Consider the following 18,648-nt stretch of genomic DNA (forward strand, 5'->3'; position numbering starts at 1 on the left):
ATTAATATAACTTAAATTCATGACTTCATGACAAAATAGCAAGAATGTTTAGTTGACAGTAGCCAAGAATTCAAGATGGTTAATGTAGTATACTGTTTTTAGTTTAATCTTAAGTCAGCTGGTAATATGCACAGCTTAAAATAAAGTAGCAACTTAGTTAGCTTGTGCTACAAACGCTAACATAGTATAATGTTATCTTAAAATAAAGTAGTAATTTAGTTAATTAGCCGGTGGTACAGCAAGCTAATATAGAATAATGCTATTAGCTTAAAGTAGTAACTTAGTTAGTTAGGCTGTGTCCGAAATGGCATACTAACGTACTACTCATACTAAATGTGACGTCAAAATAAGTATGTAGTGTGTTCACATTAGATAGTGTGAAAAGATTGAGTACGCGAGAAATACCCGGATGTATACTATTTCCGGAAAAATTTTAAGTATGCGCGGTGACCACACTAGTCATACTCAACCGCCCCATAATGCTTTGCGAGCTACCCACCGAAATGGAAGCCTCCGCGGGATCTGTGGCCGGACCGGGGCGATTTTTATTTTATTTGATGTGGTTAAGTAGTCATCCTAATCACCCCACAGATTTGAGAAATAGGCATTTTCTGACCAACGTTTTAAATTTGTCAGACGCCTCACAACGTGCTACTGAATGCTAGCAGCTAGTTGCAGCAGCTCGCTTTGCATACAGAACAAGTAGCAGCTACCTCCAGTAGCCTGCTGCTACAACCGAAACGATTCGCATAATCTGGTTAATAACTGCATGAGGAGTGCCGGCTTGAAATTGCCACATTAATTATGCGACTGTTTGTTAGCGTAAAATCGACCTGAAGCCAGCATTCAGCCGAGATATTTGATAGCCGTACTTCTGGGTTTTGTCGTGGGAGGTCTGAAATGCATTATGGGAAACGGAGTAGTATACTACAGTGTGAACGGTCGGCATTCTAATCATACTTATAGTACGTAGTATACAGTATATACTCATTGAGAATGTAGTATGTAGTACGTTAGTATGCGATTTCGGACACAGCCTTAGTGTTACAGCAAGCTTATATAGCATGATGTTACTAGTTTAAAATAAAGTAGCAACTTAGTTAACCAGTCCAACAGTAAGTTAATATAGCATAATGGTATCAGCTTAACATATAGTCGTTACTTTGTTAGTCAGCTAGTCTGACAGTAAATTAATATAGTATAACATTATTAGCTTAAAATATGCTAGTAACTTTGTTAGGAAGTGCTACAGCATGCTAATATAGCATAATTTTATTAGCAATTTAGCTGGTAAGCTCTAAAATCAGCTAGCTAAACTTTTAAACAGATAAAAATACATTTTTTTGATTTCTAGCTAAGTTTAATGTTACTGTATTGAATGATAGTGTACATAATTTGTCAGAAACCTTACATTAGCATGGCTAGAGTGTTGAAAATCATTGCTGTCTATGGGGAGCATCTTCTCTCTTGTTCAAACTAATGAACCATTAAAGAACTCGGTAAAGAAATGTTTGTGCAGTATATTCTAAACCTGTTCCTTTTAGTTTTTCTTTACACCAGCAAAACTATTTCAGTAAGTTACTAATTTAAAGATTAGTAAGCTTCTATCAGAAATCTAACCCTAGCAATTCTAGAGTATCATATCAGTGAGGGTGTTTTATCTTATTAAACGTCCTACTTATATATTTTCAGCTCTTTGACACTTGACACTGTGGTTACTGCTGCAGTCTTCTATGCAGTAGTCTGTTGGGGATGTGGAAGCACAGACGGGAACGGAATGAAACTAAATAAACTGGTCAGGGGGCCAACTTTGTCCTGGACTGCCCTTTGGACTCCATCGTGGAGGTGGGCGAGAGGAGGATGTTTTCCAAGCACACATCCATCACGGACAACACCTCTTATCCTCTGCATGAGACTGTGGGGACTATAAGCAGCTCCTTTAGCAAAAGGCCGCTATATCCGCAATGCAAGAAGGAATGTTACCACAGGTCCTTTGTTTCCTGTGCAGTCCTTTGTTCCCTGTGCAGTCCGACTGTTTAACATGTCCATGTTAACACGTCTTTTCTCTTCACAGCCTTTCAGGTGCAACGATCTGCATCATGTAATGCTGATTTTTTTCCCTCTTTTTTGGCTCTTTCAGTGCTACTTTCCAAACAGTGTTGTTTTTTTAGCTCTTCTTGTGCAACTACATTGTTTATCCTGTAGCCCCTCTAAGTCAATAACATCTCCTAATCACAGTTTTTTTGTTTTCTGGCCACAGCTCCTCCAGTTTGCAACAGTATCATCGAACACTGTTTTTCTTCTCATTATAGCTCTTCCAGTGCTACACCATTTCTTAACACAAATTTCTTCTCCCGATAGCAAATAATCAAAGTTTCCTCCTACTTAACCCAACAACAAAATGGAAAATAGTGTTCTCTCTTCACAGCTCTTGAAGATCCATTGAAAGAATATCACACTGTTCTCTTTTCTGGAACAACATCATGTTTGTTGTCTATTCTCCTAATAATGTTTTTGACTACAGTTACAAAAATGCGGGTACATAATCCTCCATGCCATATCTGTACATATGTAAACTCACCATGCCATATCAGTAAGAATATATTTGTAAATTTACCATGTCATACATAAACAAATACATATGTAAATTCGCAATGTCATACATGAACAAATCCGTATGTAAATTCACAATGTCATACATAAACATATTCCCATATGTAAATTCTCTGTCATATATAAACATATCCATATGTAAATTCACGATGTCACATATAACCATATCCACATGTAAATTCACTATGTCATATTGTGACGTGGCCTGCACAGTGGAGTAGTGGTTAGCATTTTCGCCTTGCAGCAAGAAGATCCCCGGTTCAAATCCTAGGGTGGGCCTGGGATCTTTCTGCATGGAGTTTGCATGTTCTCCCTGTGCATGCATGGGTTTTCTCTGGGCACTCCCACAGTCCAAAAATATGCAGAGGTTAATTGATCACTCTAAATTGCTCGTGAGTGTGATTGTTTGTCTGTATATGTAGGCCCTGCGACAGACTGGCGACCTGTCCAGGGTGTCCCCTGCCTTCGCCCGAGTCAGCTGGGATAGGCTCCAGCACCCCCGCGACCCTAGTGAGGATAATGCGGTGTATAGAGAATGGATGGATATTGTGATGACCCTCCACCTGGACACCAGGTGTCTTCCCAGAGCTGAGTTAGGGTCATCAGCTGATTGGGCCACACCTGGGATAAAGTGGCTCAGCTATTTAAACCTCCCTCACAACAGTCAAGGGGGTTCTCTCTGACAGGAGCTGTGGCCTGTGGGAGCTCCAGCTGCATGGTTTTGAGTGTTTGGTTGCTATCAGCATTGCATATTTGTGGTGGTTTTGCATGACAATAAACCTTTTAGTCACCACACTGTTGTTATCTCCCTGTTTTGATGCAGCTTCGGAGCCAAGTTGTAACAATATATAAACATATCCATATGTAAATTCACTATGTCATACACACACACACACACACACACATACATATATGTATAGTGTATAGAAGGATATATATATAGCCTTAGTGTACTTTTGTAATTCTTGTCCTGCTTATTTCATGCCTTTTTTGTATCCAGCTGCTCTAACATGGGAATTTCTTAGGCGAGGGATCAATAAAATTTTTATGTAATTTTCACAAATTAAAGAAAAAGGTTTTGTTATTTTTTGTTCTAATGAACTAATGAATAACCCTCTATGTTGGGGTAGCGTTTCTTATCCCAGTTAAATCTAAATGTAGAATGCAATATTTTATTAAAATCAATCCAGTCTTTTCAGCACAAAGGACTCAGTACTTGTTGTTTCAACACACAGCATCTCTACAGCAGAATGGATGTCATGAAACAACCAATTATGCACTATACTGGAAATGATAATGGACAGATGGTGGGGCCATAGACCAGAAATCACAAGTCGCTAGTGAGTCACACATTTGTGACACAGAGAGTTATTGAGGTTGTCGATGCTGGTTGGTGGACTGCAGTCTCTTCACTCTTCCTTAATGGCTTGGAAAAGTTGGCGGATATTTCAGGAGGTAATAAATGGTGCAGTTCTGGACAATTAAATGCCTGACTTCAGCCCTACCTGACATGGCAGCACCCACCATGCAAACAGCCTGTTCTCACCTTTCTCTAGTCATCTGTGACACTGCATCATTTAAATAAAGCTGCATTTTAAAGTGGTCGTTTGAAGTCACTGGTCAAAAGTAGCGTCTGCGTACTGTCATACTATCTGATCACTGTCTTTTAAAGTCACACTGACTATGCTGTGGATTAACTCAGCAGTTGAGAATTTATCTCCAGTTGAATAGCTCGAAAAGGTTTTGTGCACAAAATGAATGTAACAATTTTCTAACCATAACAACAGAAATGGCATTTTGAACTTACTCTCTAAGACACTAAAGAATACTATTTGAATTAGACTATAAATTTGAGGAGACTATGCATGACTATACAGTGGGTACGGAAAGTATTCAGACTCCTTGAAATGTTTCACTCTCTGTCTCATTGCAGCCATTTGCCAAAATCAAAAAAGTTCCTTTTATTTCTCATTAATGTACACTCAGCACCCCATCTTGAGAGAAAAAAACAGAAATGTAGAATTTTTTTGCAAATTTATTAAAAAAGAAAAACTGAAATATCACATGGTCAGAAGTATTCAGACCCTTTGCAGCAACATTCATATTTAACTCACATGCTGTCCATTTCTTCTGATCCTCCTCGAGATGGTTCTGCTTCTTTATTGGAGTCCAGCTGTGTTTAATTAAACTGATTGGACTTGATTAGGAAAGGCACACACCTGTCTATATAAGACCTTACAGCTCACAGTGCATGTCAGAGCAAATGAGAATCATGAGGTGGAAGGAACTGCCCAAGGAGCTCAGAGACAGAATTGTGGCAAGGCACAGATCTGGCCAAGGTTACAAAAGAATTTCTGCAGCACTCAAGGTTCCTAAAAGCACAGTGGCCTCCATAATCCTCAAATGGAAGAAGTTTGGGACGACCACAACTCTTCCTGGACCTGGCTGTCCAGCCAAACTGAGCAATGGTGGGAGAAGAGCCTTGGTGAGAGAGGTAAAGAAGAACCCAAAGATCGCTGTGGCTGAGCTCCAGAGATGCAGTCAGGAGATAGGAGAAAGTTCCACAAAGTCAACTATCACTGCAGCCTTCCACCAGTCGGGGCTTTATGGCAGAGTGGCCCGACGGAAGCCTCTCCTCAGTGCAAGACACATGAAAGCCCCCATAGAGTTTGCCAAAAAACACATGAAGGACTCCCAGACTATGAGAAACAAGATTCTCTGGTCTGATGAGACCAAGATTGAACTTTTTGGTGTTAATTCTAGGCGGTGGTGTGGAGAAAACCAGGCACTGCTCATCACCTGCCCAATACAATCCCTACAGTGAAACATGGTGGTGGGAGCATCATGTTGTGGGGGTGTTTTTCAGCTGCAGGGACAGGACGACTGGTTGCAATTGAAGGAAGGATGAATGCGGCCAAGTACAGAGATATCCTGGAGGAAAACCTCTTCCAGAGTGCTCAGGACCTCAGACTGGGCCGAAGGTTCACCTTTCAACAGGACAATGACCCTAAGCACACAGCTAAAATAACAAAGGAGTGGCTTCAGAACAACTCTGTGACCGTTCTTGACTGGCCCAGCCAGAGCCCTGACCTAAACCCAATTGAGCATCTCTGGAGAGACCTCAAAATGGCTGTCCACCAACGTTCACCATCTAACCTGACAGAACTGGAGAGGATCTGCAAGGAAGAACGGCAGAGGATCCCCAAATCCAGGTGTGAAAAACTTATTGCGTCATTCCCAAGAAGATTCATGGCTGTACTAGCTTTAAAGGGTGCTTCTACTCAATACTGAGCACAGTGTCTGAATACTTATGACCATGTGATATTTCAGTTTTTCTTTTTTAATAAATTTGCAAAAAATTCTACATTTCTGTTTTTTTCTGTCAAGATGGTTGCTGAGTGTACATTAATGAGAAATAAAATGAACTTTTTTGATTTTGGCAAATGGCTGCAATGAGACAGAGAGTGAAAAATTTCAAGGAGTCTGAATATTTTCCGTACCCACTGTATGTTAGCAATCCTTCAATCATGGGGTATCCCCAGCTTAAACATACTTTATTTTCTATTTTCCTCTAAATGGGGCCATAACTTACTAAATTAACATCATGCTGTATTGGTAAAGACCTGAAATCAGCAAATGAGACTATAAACTCATTAGGAAAATGCTTACTGAGGTAACATATCAAGTGTGAAGTAAAATCATTTTCTCATAGACTTCTACACAATTCAATTAATTTTTGCAACTGGAGACGTCACCCCCTGCTGGCTGTTAGAGAGAATGTAGGTTTAGGGCACAGGTGATGTTCTTCTTTTATATACAATATATATGATGGGTTGTTATGAGTCTTTGTACAGGCATTTGTAGTCTCTTAGGATGATTCCTGTGGACTTTTGTGATCCTCTGATTTACTTGCATTTTTGAATGAATTCAACAACAACAAAAATTCAGTTAAACATGAGTGTACAGTATATACAGATGTATGAACCATCTCTGTCATGCACAAGTTTCCCGAAGAGCTGTTTTGAAGCTGTATTTGGTGGTTCTTGCCATCGGCTTCTTGGCAGGGCCTGACTCCAGATAGCTCCTGGCTATTTCAAAAACGAGCAAAGAGGTGGGATGTGAGTGGAGCTGGGGCAGATCATGGATTGTCTTTTGACAGCTCCTGTCACTCGCAGTGCCCATGCCCTTAACTATGTAGAAATAATATCAATCTAACAATCAATCACATTCACCAACCACAACTACATTACATTTAGAGGATTAGATATCAGAAAATGCATGTGAAGATTTAAAATTTATGTGAAGACTGATGTGCATTTTTATTGCTTTTTAGTCAATGTAATCATAAAAGTTTTAGACATCTGTAGAACTGTGAAGTGGGGATGTCCATCTGATCAAAACAAATGTACTAAACAGTGTAATATGGGTGGATGAACAGGTATGACGGCCAGCAAACATCCATGGATCACTGGTGAAGATTCTTTCTGAGTAAAATGACAAAAGAGGGGTGTTACAGAAAACATTGTTTGTTTCGTCTTGGAGAATTTTACTGTCAAAGATGTTATTTTAAGTTAAATCTGGTACTCCTCCTCTTACAGCTAATACATGTGATGAAATAACTGATTAAATAAGTCAACTGCTCATTACAGTGATGCCACAATATACAAGGAAGGAACAACACACACCCAATAACTGCTGTTTGGTAACTATGTCACAACACTCACCAAACCACTTTTGTAATCACTGTTCTGCGTGGTTTTCAGTGAATGTCTGTTATAAAATTCAGACTGATTATCCTCTTTGCATCAGTTTTAAGTTTGCTTAAATTTTTAATACGTTCCACACTGAAGCTATGTGACCATCACGCAAATTAATCACTCCTACAATTTTCCTTGCAGTAGTCTATGGAATGTAAATGTGCTCTCATTAATAATGTTGCTTTAAGGCCAAATACATTAATCCACATGTAATCCACAGGATGCCTAACATATGGTTGCATATTACCAACCGACAGAAATAAATATGGGTGTTAAGATACAGTTAGTTCAATATAGAGCGGCTTGATAAAGCTGGAAAACACTGAAGTAGTTTGTATAACTTGCACATTTGCATGGCCAAAAAAAGAAGTTGATGTCTTTAAAATATCGGCCTGTCATAACTATAATAAGAAATAGCATCTGAGGAGATTTCCCAAGAATTTCCAGCTTTCAAACACTGATCTCAGCTTACAATTGCCAGTGTGTACGATAAGACACCATGACTTCAGTGCAATGTGTGACCTTTGGCTTCTATCTGCAGCTCATGTTGCTGTCTGTGTCTTTTCACTTCAAGCAAGCTGAACATGCTCCAGTGGTGAAGCCTCTGCTGTTATTTTAAAGGTGTGTCAGTGCTTCCATAATGCTCTGTTCCACACTGCTGAGGCAAAACGGTGCACACAACCTTTGCGTACACAACCGGATGAATATAAAATGAAATTCACAAGGACTCAAGCTGATACAGGGTATGAGACCATGTTTAATGGCAATACACTACAAAACCTGTCACCACTTCAAACATGTAATTCAGTGCTTCAGTCTGTCTGTGAGGTTGTCAAAATAGTGTTATAAAGTTTTGTCGTGTGCAACAATAACAAGATGGGTTTACCGGCAAGAATCAACAGGAAGACCTATCGGGGAAAGGTGCAGTAGTGGGGTAACTGGTGTTCTTTGATTTTTACTATCATTTTTGCATGCCCCACTGGACAGCTTCCCACTTGTTTTGTCCTTCAAGCAGCACCCATTATAATCCTTGTTTACGAAATATTAAGGCAAACATCTTCACGTAACCAAACAAAACTAAATTCCATTTTGTATATCAAGTGGTAATGTTTGTGTCCTCCTTTAAAAATAACATGGAATACACAAGTGACACTCATGGCAGTGTGCTGCGACAACAGCCGTAGCTACATTGACAACAGCAAGCGAAAAAGTGCATTGTAGCACTGACTGAATAAATCCAAATATAACACCACATACACTTTCGCCACATGACAAGATAAAGGTAATCATAGACCACTTACAAAACATCTCTGATAGTAGGTTGTGCTTTGATATTTGAGTGATTTCGAGAAATGAAGTGATTTCTATTCTTTTATGTAACACTTATTTTCTACTTGCATTAGACATTGCATAAAATAACCACAAAACTTCAACAACTTCAACAGGAGAATCGTGTGTTGTTTAACTTGATGGCTTATTTTGGAATCATGAAAAGGCACTTCACTTGAGAAAAGATCAGAACAAACCTCACAAACGGTACAATACCAAGAGCAGTCCAATGAAGAAGAGGGTGCTGGGTTCCTGCAACACTATGGAGAGGGAGACAAGTCCACTCAGAAAGATGATGGATGGCATCAGACTTCTGTTTACGTCATGCGCAGACTGGGGAGCAGAAACCTCTGACAACGTGCCTGGTGCACCCTCTAATAATGTGTGTGGGGAAATGTAGGGAGCATCTTCCTTCTCTTCCTCAGCTGAGACAGACTGAAGAGCTTCGTTTTGGTTCACCTCAGTAACGCCTGTATTCACTGAGGTGAGCTGAGGTGATGGTGGAGCTTCACCCTCTGCTCCCAGATATGCCCGAGTCTCTGCCACGGGAGACAAAAGTGCAGACATACTGCCTTCGTGATGAGCTGCAGACCTGCTGGAACTTTCTGATAAACCTTCAACAAGTTCACTGAGTCCCACTGCAATGTCTCGCTCAAAGCCCTGAGTCACACTGGGAGAAGAGACACACTCAGCAAGCGCTTCAAGGCAAGGACGACTGTCTGGCTCTTTGGTCGATCCATCCTCTCCTGTTGTCGACCACAGATTCGTTTCTGCGGTAGAAACACACATGCAAGAGGCCTCTGAAGGAGGGATTTCCTCCCCGTCGGCCTGGGAGTTGTCTGATCTCAGTTTGGACGCTTGTTGTCGGGACAGCAGCAGTGCAGAGGGACTACAGGCTATGGGCTGCTCTGACGTTTGGTTGCCTAATTCACAGTGGTGTCTTGGTAAAGGCTGTGACTTATTTGGCTGAACTGATTCACTGGCACAGAGTACAAAGGATGAATTAGTTTGAAGTGTGGTTTCGGAAGACGTACAAGGGAATTGTTCACCTGGGAATACAGTGTGAGCGGACAATGTGCCATCAGCAGATGGAAGCTCTTGGTTGGGTGGGACAGAGGGACCAGATGGGTGAACTGCTATCTGTTGGAGTGAAACAGTGAGAGAACAGTGACAGCTAGGAGAGTATAAAGACAAAGGGGGAAGATTTGTATTCTACATTAGCATTGCACACAGAGGGAAGAAAAGCATTTTACTGCATACTAATGCTTTTCTGTGAAATGGACCCCATGCTGACATTGTAACTATGAGGCAATGCAATCAAACATGAGCAGCATGATGAGGCTGACTGGAAACTTTTTCAACATTCATGGCAAAAATGTTTGCTCTAATGCCTTGACTTCCCCCTGCCACGAGTAAAAAAAAAAAGATAGAAATAGTTCAAAGATGCTTTCCTTTAAAGGGAGTCCATATGGAACAAGTGAATAAAAGATGAATGCAAATTTTCTTATTTAATTTATCCTTACGTTTACCAAATATACATATTCACAACTGGGGAATAGCTGTTTTCCTTTTAAACAGCAGGAACTGTACCGAATTTTATCAACAACAACAAAAAATCATTTTCACTTGACTTAATTCAAAAAGAAAACAGCAATAATGCATAAAGCACTCTGACTGCTCTGAGGCTGCTGTGATAAACATTCAAGGTTATATCACAGTGAAATCATTACAATGCAAAACCAAAAGACTGATAAGAAAAAACAGCATCCAGATAAAAGAAATGCAAGAGCAAGACACATAAAACACAAATAACAGAACGGCTAAGATAGAGCATGTAGGTGTTAGACAGTAAATACAGATGAACATGTTTGAACTTTAACATCATATTTTATGTTTCCTTCATGCTACCAAATAAAAGTGAGTGGACTGGACATTTTTGAATGTTTGTATGCTGCAGTTTTTGTCACTGGAAATCTACGCCTTACAAATGTGTACCAAATACTTTCTAACAACCCTGTTTTTCAGTTTCACTTGAGAGATTTTCAGTAAATCTTACATCCAAATCAATTAAGAAATGATTTTCTAGCACCACATTATATGCAAAAAGCTTCAGGGAAACCAAACATTTATGCGCAGCTGAATGCTTGGCAAGTGAACGATGGAAACAGCAGACACTGACGGTTACAGTGTACATATTTAACTTACAAACAATTACATAAAGGTTAGAGAATTGATTTGCAAAGAATTATAAAGTCTGAATGTTTAATCTCTGAATTAGATCATCAAAATATTATATTATCAAAATGTATAACTACATTTCACTGTTAATGGCAATGCTCTACCTAAAGGAAAAAAGCATGCATGTGAATACTGAGGTGTAACAGACAAGAGGATGAGCTGGATGAACACATGCCTAACAGATGCACCTGTGTATGAATGAGATATTAATATCAGATCAAGTTATTGTGTTATCCATTAGGAGGTGGAACGACATTACATTTTTCACTGACTCTAGTCTGTCTGAGGTCGCTATGTCAGTGTTATGTAATATAAAGGTTTTTCTTCCATTAAAATACAAAATCCCCACAATCTGATTTTCAGTTGTAAGCAGCTGGACACATTTCACTGACCATTTTACTGTAAAGAAGACATTAACAGGTTTCATATGGTACTGATTACTGCAGTAAAACTAATTTATTACAACATGGAACATGTACATTTAAAAGAATGATTAAATATCTTGCTAAGTAAGCCTATTATTTACATTTAGGTTTTCACATAGATTAAACAAATAATAAGAAACAAATCTAGTTGGTAGATTCGGCTCTCTGTCTTGCTATGTTTTACAGTCTTTATGCTAAATTTGAGTTTCGTATTAAACACAAAACATTTTTTTTTCCAAAATGCTGAGCTTTTCCTTTAAGATAGCAGTGGGGTCACAGTGGCGAAACTGCACTTTTTCAAAGACTGCACAATCTAAAATGAGACTCAGTGACATTTCCACACAAAAACTTGCACATAATTACAGAGACAACAGCATAACAGTAGTGGACTCCACCATACTGTCTCAAATAATGTAAACATACAAGATATCAGAAGTGAACACACGTGAAAAAATATTAGTGTGCTGAATTACGAAAGATGAAAAAAAAAAAACTTTAAATTGGACGGGCACAAAAGTGGAACAGCATGCGTCATGATGTGAATCTAAGGAGAAGCTGATGCAGAAAATAACATACAGGACTCGTGCTACAGCGGTGAGAAGCGAAACGTTACCTAAGTTGTTGCTGAAGCTTCAATGAGCTGTGAACAACATAAACAACCAAGCCAATGATGAGAAGCTTTAAAAGTTGAACTGAAATGTCTGTTATGCTTTATTAGACACATGACTTGTATAAAGGGATAAAGCACTTAGCCTGTTTACCTGTTAAATGTGTCGACAAATGCATGCAGGCCAAGACCTAATCCCACAAGTAATTTAGCAAATGTGTCCTCTGCTGGCAAGAGAGCCAACATTCCAATCATATTTTTCCTTTGTAAGACAAAGTTATGTACAAAAAATAAGCACAATTAACTCTTCAGAGAGCTCACAGTTTATTCTATTAAAGTGTATTCCCTTTATTCATCATTCTTCTTAATTTACCCCTTACCTCTACATCGATTTCTGGCTGCATGATGACCGGGCAGGTGACTGTAGGCTGGACTAGTTGTGGCTTGGAGGTCCCTTCTTCTTCTGCTGATAAAACACACATAAATAAACTTAGATAGATAGATAGATAGATAGATAGATAGATAGATAGATAGATAGATAGATAGATAGATAGATAGATAGATAGATAGATAGATAGATAGATAGATTTCTCTAGCAGCAAAAACAAGTTACATTGTATCAATGTCTATGAGAAAATGATCCTACTTCTCACTTTATTTAATGCCTCTAAACATTTTACTAAAGAGTTCATGGTCTCAGTTGCTAATTTTAAGTCTTCAAAAATACAACATAGGTTTATTTCGTAAAATATGGTCCAATTTAGAGCTTTTGGGTATGCTTTTGAGTAAGGCTACCTTGTGACTGACAGGCTGCTATCTTTGAGCGTTCTGTCAGATACACCTCTTGCCTGTCCAGGTTCAAAATAGCAAGAGAGCAACAGCCAAATGCCAAACTCTAGGCGTGAAAACAATAGCCCACAAACCAACTGTTGACATCATGGTGACTACATCCATCTTTTATTCAGAGGCTGTGGCTTCAAACTGGATTTGTCTCTATTTACATGATAAAGATATTGATGAAAGCTGCAACTGAGTTGCATTATGAACACCGAGCTAATTATGTCCTCTTTTTGTCATAGTGAAGCGACATGACATTAGTGACTTTGGAACAAAAGCACTGATTCTGTACCTTCTTCTTTTTCCAGTTCATCCTCTGAATCGAAATGGTCATTCATGCTGAAAGAAAGGAGAGACATTTGGGTTATTAGATAATATAAAAGCACAGCAATACCATTCAACAGCAAATCATGTTAAACACTGCTACACACAACTGAAAACCCCCAAAGAGACTGCATGCCTGTTAGAAATCAACCCCTACTGGCCCATCGTTGTATCTGATATTACGCATTTATGTGATTATCGGTATCACTTTTCACTTTTTTAACTAGTTGGCTCTGATGCAGCCACTTCTTTCTATCTTTTCCCTCTGTAGTCTTGTGAAATGTCTCCCACATGTTTGTTATCTGATTGGGGAAGACTCATGAATAACAGCCTGTAAATACTTGAGAATAATTCATTGGAAAATGCACTTTTTGTTAAAACTTTCATAAAGCATAAATAACACATTTCTAGTATTTTTTTGTGTTAGCATTTAGGTTTTTCTAAATTTTAAGCACAAGAGTGTTCTTTTTGTTAAAACTACAAATATATATTGCTTCCAAATAGCAGCTATCCTTAATTGGCTCCTGAAAAAAAATCATATCGATCAACCCATAATGCGTAGCTACCAACAGTGTGCTAATGATGCAATCTGAGACCTAATGACACACAATGAAAACACACAGCGTATAGAGGGGTCTGTATACCGATGTAAATGAGCCATGGGCAGATGCACAAGGCAAAACCTATTAAAGATTGAATAAAGATGTTGTTTAAGTGAGCTGAGGCTGAACAGCAAGATAATGGATATACAGCCACGTCCTGGTTCACTCAGGCGGTTTTGTATTCTATGCTCATCTTGCACCATAAAGGCAAACCTTGAATCATTCAGCAAATGCATTGGTTATGTGTGCCTAAAAAGAAGTCCTACCATTTTCATTTTCACCAGGTTTATGTGTAGAGAATGCAAGACGAAGACGGCGGTCATCAACTCCATCATTAACACCTGTTTTGGAAAATTAGACTTAGTAACTGCTGACACAGCGCAGTGCTAACATGCTGAATTAGCCATTTTTATTGAATATACTTGGGTGTCTCTTTGTACTATATCGCCTATTTTATACATTTCTGTTTCTAAGCTCCTGCATCAGCTGAGCAGAGAGCTTTAAAGGCCAGAAACCTCTGTTAAACTAGATGGTGGCAAAAATTACTGAGTGACTAAGGGTAAGTGCAAACACAATGCATGTCAATAGACACCATACTAAAACTGATGTATTAAATGTAACTGTGGTGACAGTAATGACTAAACGAGTAATGGAGCTAAACAGAATGAATATATTTCGTCTGTTTTGTACCCAGTAGCACAGTTTATGCTCTCCTGACACCAATGATAGTTGCTCACAATCATAAAGGAGAAATGTTTGCTGGAAGAAGGCACCTCTGTTGAAAGAGGGGGGATGTAACATTGCTAAGAGACCAGCAAAGGATGCCAAATGAAGTAAAGGTCAAGAAGTGTGATCAGCATGTGACAAGAGCAATGCAAGCAGTTTCTACTCGTTACGCACTTTTATTCTAGTTCTAGAAATGAAATATGATGCAGATTTGGCTCCGATTTGTGCATTTTATAGGTCCGGTGACACAAAACCATCATTTGATTGGCTCCATACTCAGGTGACTATTTTATTGTTGCTTTCAAACTTCTTAATGGCAAGGAAGGCATCCTAAACAATAAATGCAGAAGTTACTTAATTCTTTTGTAATTTCTGGAAAAATCACCCACACCTAGGCTCTTCATCAATGGCTTTACATGTTACAACTGAGGTGTCAGGTTTGTCTGACCTTAGATATTCAAGCATGCGCATGTTCCCAACCTTGAACTGAGCCTGACAGTAGAAATGACAGGGGTCAGTGTGGTTGTATGGGCAGGTGGGTTAGTGCTGTAAGGCTTGTGCTGTACAAATTCAACAAATTATTTAACTGCAGTTAATAAAACTTATTCTGCAAGCTCTGCTCAAGCTGGATCTGGAGACGTGGCCCTGTTTGGCCGAGGCCACAGTGATGAATAGGTGAAAAAAAGACTAATATCAAAGCAAAACTGAGGTCATCAAGGCAGACGACACTGGAATAAAAGAGCATCGCTGTTGTGTGTCAGTACATTCACTACTAGCTACAGGGCTTTACTGTGTAATATTTACTGTTACCTAGATTCAAACCTAACAGGCTGCACTGGCTTGCTTAAAAACACAAACTGAACTATGAGTAATTATCATCAGCACAGAAATATAATCTGGTGTCTAGACTTGTTCCATTCCATAATAACCTTTCCTCTCACTGGCCGCCCTGTTAATACGTTAAAAATCCAATTATCAGTCAACTTCAAAGGACCTAATCAATCTGTAATTGCTGTTATGGTGGGTGTTCTGATGCAGTTTCTGCTCTGCGAACTTCTTCTTTTCAATCAATGACTCATCCATCCCTAACAGCCCATCTGGCCTCTCCCTGCTTCCAAACAGCTGCAGCAGCAAAGACCCTACATGACAACCACACTGGTTTATACACCGTGTACTCCTTTTATAGGCCCTAACAAGCCTGGGGACCTTTGCTACTGTCCTCTGTCTCCGTCGCTGCGCATTGTGAGATTCAGCACACACTTTCATGTTGATGTTGCAATAAAATAGGGGATTAGGTGACTTTAATGGAGTACCGAGGGAAGCAAAGTGGTCTGTGTGCCAGCCTTCTAATTACACAAGGGAGACGAGCCAATCTTCAATCGGGCTCCTTTGAAATCGCTCGGCTCCCCTGTGACTCTGATAGAAAAGGTCAGAGGTAAATTTTAGTGCAGAGAAACGCCGGGGCTGAAAACGACACCTGCCCTTTGCCTATTTTGATCGCCTCAAACACCACTGAGTGAATGGCATTCTGAGAGGGGTGTGTAGGCTCTTTAAAACTCTTTCTGTACAGCACTGCAGACACCAGAGCAAAACCTGAAGTAGAAACGGTTCATGAACTCAACTAAGTTGCTTCCAAACTGTCCTTGCATGCTGATTATGCAACAGATTGTGTGACTTTGTTTATTAACATCCTGTTCTGCTTTAGACTGGAGTATTTACAATGTTGAATGCAGTCTCCAGGCAGAAGCACTGAATGAAGCTGAAAAACCTCTCTGTAGCTGCTGCACATGCCCTGTGTTTTTGTCATCTATCCCTGCCTTTTTATGATTTGAAGACTGAAATATGTAAATCAGCTTTATTATTCAGGATCATTAGGCTTTTGAGCATCCTAATTTCCCCACTGATTATAAGGATGAACAGCTTTCAAGGCCCTTAAGCCGACTGAAGTTTGATCAACACTGAGCTGATCAGTTTGCAAGGAATCTCAGGCTGCAAAATCTTTATCCCTTTGGTGGATGTCTGACACATAAGACAGGAGATGTACCTGTAAGCTTTTGGAGGTTTCAGGATACTTCTGATTTGTTTTACATTGGCGTTTGCCAGAGCTGGATCTTCTTCATAGGACAGGAGCAGAGTTACCACGTAATTCATAGAGGAGTTATTGGCCCAGTAGTCACCATCTGAGGTTTCATACCGAACAACAAACTCAATGCGGGAGCCATGTGTGAGATAAGGAGGTGCGAAAGACAGCTTGAGGGAGAACTGATCAGTGTCCCCATCATTAGATCCCTGGACATACTCTGCTGGGTGGTCAAAGTAAGTAGCCCAGTTGTCCATGGTGGCTCTGATATAAACTGATTTGTGGAAGGAGACGTTCAAGACTCTTATTAGCACCCTGAAGGCAAGTGGCTCATTCTCTACTGGAGACATCCGCTCAACCTCCACTTTGTTGGAGCGCACAGCCTGCAGCAGGGCACCGCCGGCGGCCGCGTTAAACTCTGGGTACACAGTATAGGTCGGCTCTCGCTCTGGTTTTCGGTACTTTGCCTCCTCTTCCTCCCACCTTGCGCTCCCCTCTTCCTCGTCCGCATCGAAGGCTACAAATTCCCTCACATCCACCAGGTCCCCACCTGTTGTATCGGCGAATGACACCCTCTTTCCGGCGGACAACGCCAAATGGATACGCATGTACTCAGCAGTCTCATCGTAGATGGACGCACCTCGCTTTCTGGGCACCGGGGAGCATCTTGGGATGAGGCGAACGTCGGTGTCATCATCTTCATCGTCATCATCATTATTGTCCTCGGCGTCCATGGGTGACCTGCTCTCTGTCTCCTCTTCTGACTTGCTGGTTTTAATCGTGGTAAAACGGCCCTCCTGACTTGGTATGGTCAAAAAAGACATGGTTTGCAGAAGTGTGCACTCAGGGGAGCTTTACGCTGGAAAGAGTACATATGGCGTCTCCAGAAAACACCATCAAACAGCCAAGGTTTGCGCAGCACTGGCCAGTGTTGATCCAGCGCCGTCCTTGCGTTACGCACAGAGCCTCCTCAGTGAGCGTCTGGCGTTAAATGTCACGCATGGGAGACTTGTCTTCGCTGCCCTTGTGATAGTGTATCTCCGGGTTTGCATGACTTTATGCATCGCAGTTTGACTGCTGTCGTGGAAGCAGCAGCTTCTAATTTTAGCACTGACCAACTGTGTTTTCCATGCCCCAAATTTGTTTTTAAGGTGGTATAATCCTGCGACTCCCCCTTGTTCTTTTTGGTTCGGGCTGGCTATACGCCCACTACTGGAAATAGGATTTCAGATTATTATCAGATCGGCTAAATGCCGGCGTCAAACCAAGTCAGGTAAAAATACTTTTGTAGAACATATAAAATCAACAACCGTTGTTCTAAAGTGCTTTCCAGTATAAATCTAACTGGTGTAACAAATTAACCTAATAAGTTTCATTATTGGGGCGAAGACCACATAGTTTTAGTTATGATGTGGATTTACCAAAGTATTTTACACATTAAGGATGTAAACCTTACAAAAATGACACAAAATACAATTTTAGGTGACTATGATACGTATACCTGAAACCCAACAGCATTAATAATTATGGAGACTGCTCCAAGCTAATTTTGAACTAAAGATGTGACCTTACAAAAATACATATGAAAAGCCAATAAAACCAAGGATTCCCAGGAACCCTTCTGATGAACTTTTTTTTTTTAAATCTTATTTTATGTGTATTATTTTATTATTTGTTTTTATATTCTATGTTATTATTTTTAACTCAATATATAAGTGAAACCTATTGAAACCTCTGCATAGGCCTATATCATCAGGTGAAAATTATCATTTCAACATTGCATGTTTCATTCTACATGCAAATCCTGCATGTCTAAATTTATCACAGTTTGTGCAGTTTGATTTGACCTCCCACTACTGTCTTTGTGTAGTGCTGCTGTTGCAATTTAATACCATTCAGACTGTATCTCTACATACGCCTTATTTGAAAGGTCCAGCAATCCAGAGAGAAACTTACCCTTACATAGTTGATACAAGGATTATATTATTTATTTATTGCCAGTGGGGATAGTCCCTGATATCTGACTCTTGGACTGATCTGGTCCAGATGATCTTTGCTGTCTAACCTGCAGTGACTAAGTGGAGAAAGGCTGCACAAGCTTGATTGAGAA

The 18,648-nt window shown here is 40.0% G+C and overlaps 1 protein-coding gene across 10 annotated transcripts; it reads right to left on the bottom strand.

Moving 5' to 3' along the window:
• Positions 1 to 8,107: 8,107 nt before the first annotated feature.
• Positions 8,108 to 18,555, bottom strand: si:ch211-167b20.8 (protein phosphatase 1 regulatory subunit 3A). 10 transcript variants are annotated; one of them, XM_051949448.1, is made up of 5 exons: positions 16,503 to 18,555; positions 13,099 to 13,145; positions 12,350 to 12,432; positions 11,976 to 12,002; positions 9,715 to 9,839 (listed from the first exon to the last, which is right to left on the bottom strand). In XM_051949448.1, the coding sequence occupies exons 1-4, from the start codon at positions 17,360 to 17,362 to the stop codon at positions 11,976 to 11,978; spliced, it is 1,017 nt and encodes a 338-aa protein (XP_051805408.1). In that variant the 5' UTR covers positions 17,363 to 18,555; the 3' UTR covers positions 9,715 to 9,839. The 10 variants fall into 10 exon arrangements, with proteins under 10 accessions (XP_022043229.2, XP_022043222.2, XP_022043215.2 ...); XM_022187563.2 differs by having other exon boundaries at positions 12,350 to 12,435; XM_022187537.2 differs by lacking the exon at positions 11,976 to 12,002 and having other exon boundaries at positions 8,108 to 9,839; positions 17,179 to 18,555.
• Between the last annotated feature and the right edge of the window lie 93 nt (positions 18,556 to 18,648).

Source organism: Acanthochromis polyacanthus, chromosome 6 (assembly GCF_021347895.1).
Source record: "Acanthochromis polyacanthus isolate Apoly-LR-REF ecotype Palm Island chromosome 6, KAUST_Apoly_ChrSc, whole genome shotgun sequence".
NCBI classification, from domain to species: Eukaryota; Metazoa; Chordata; class Actinopteri; family Pomacentridae; genus Acanthochromis; species Acanthochromis polyacanthus.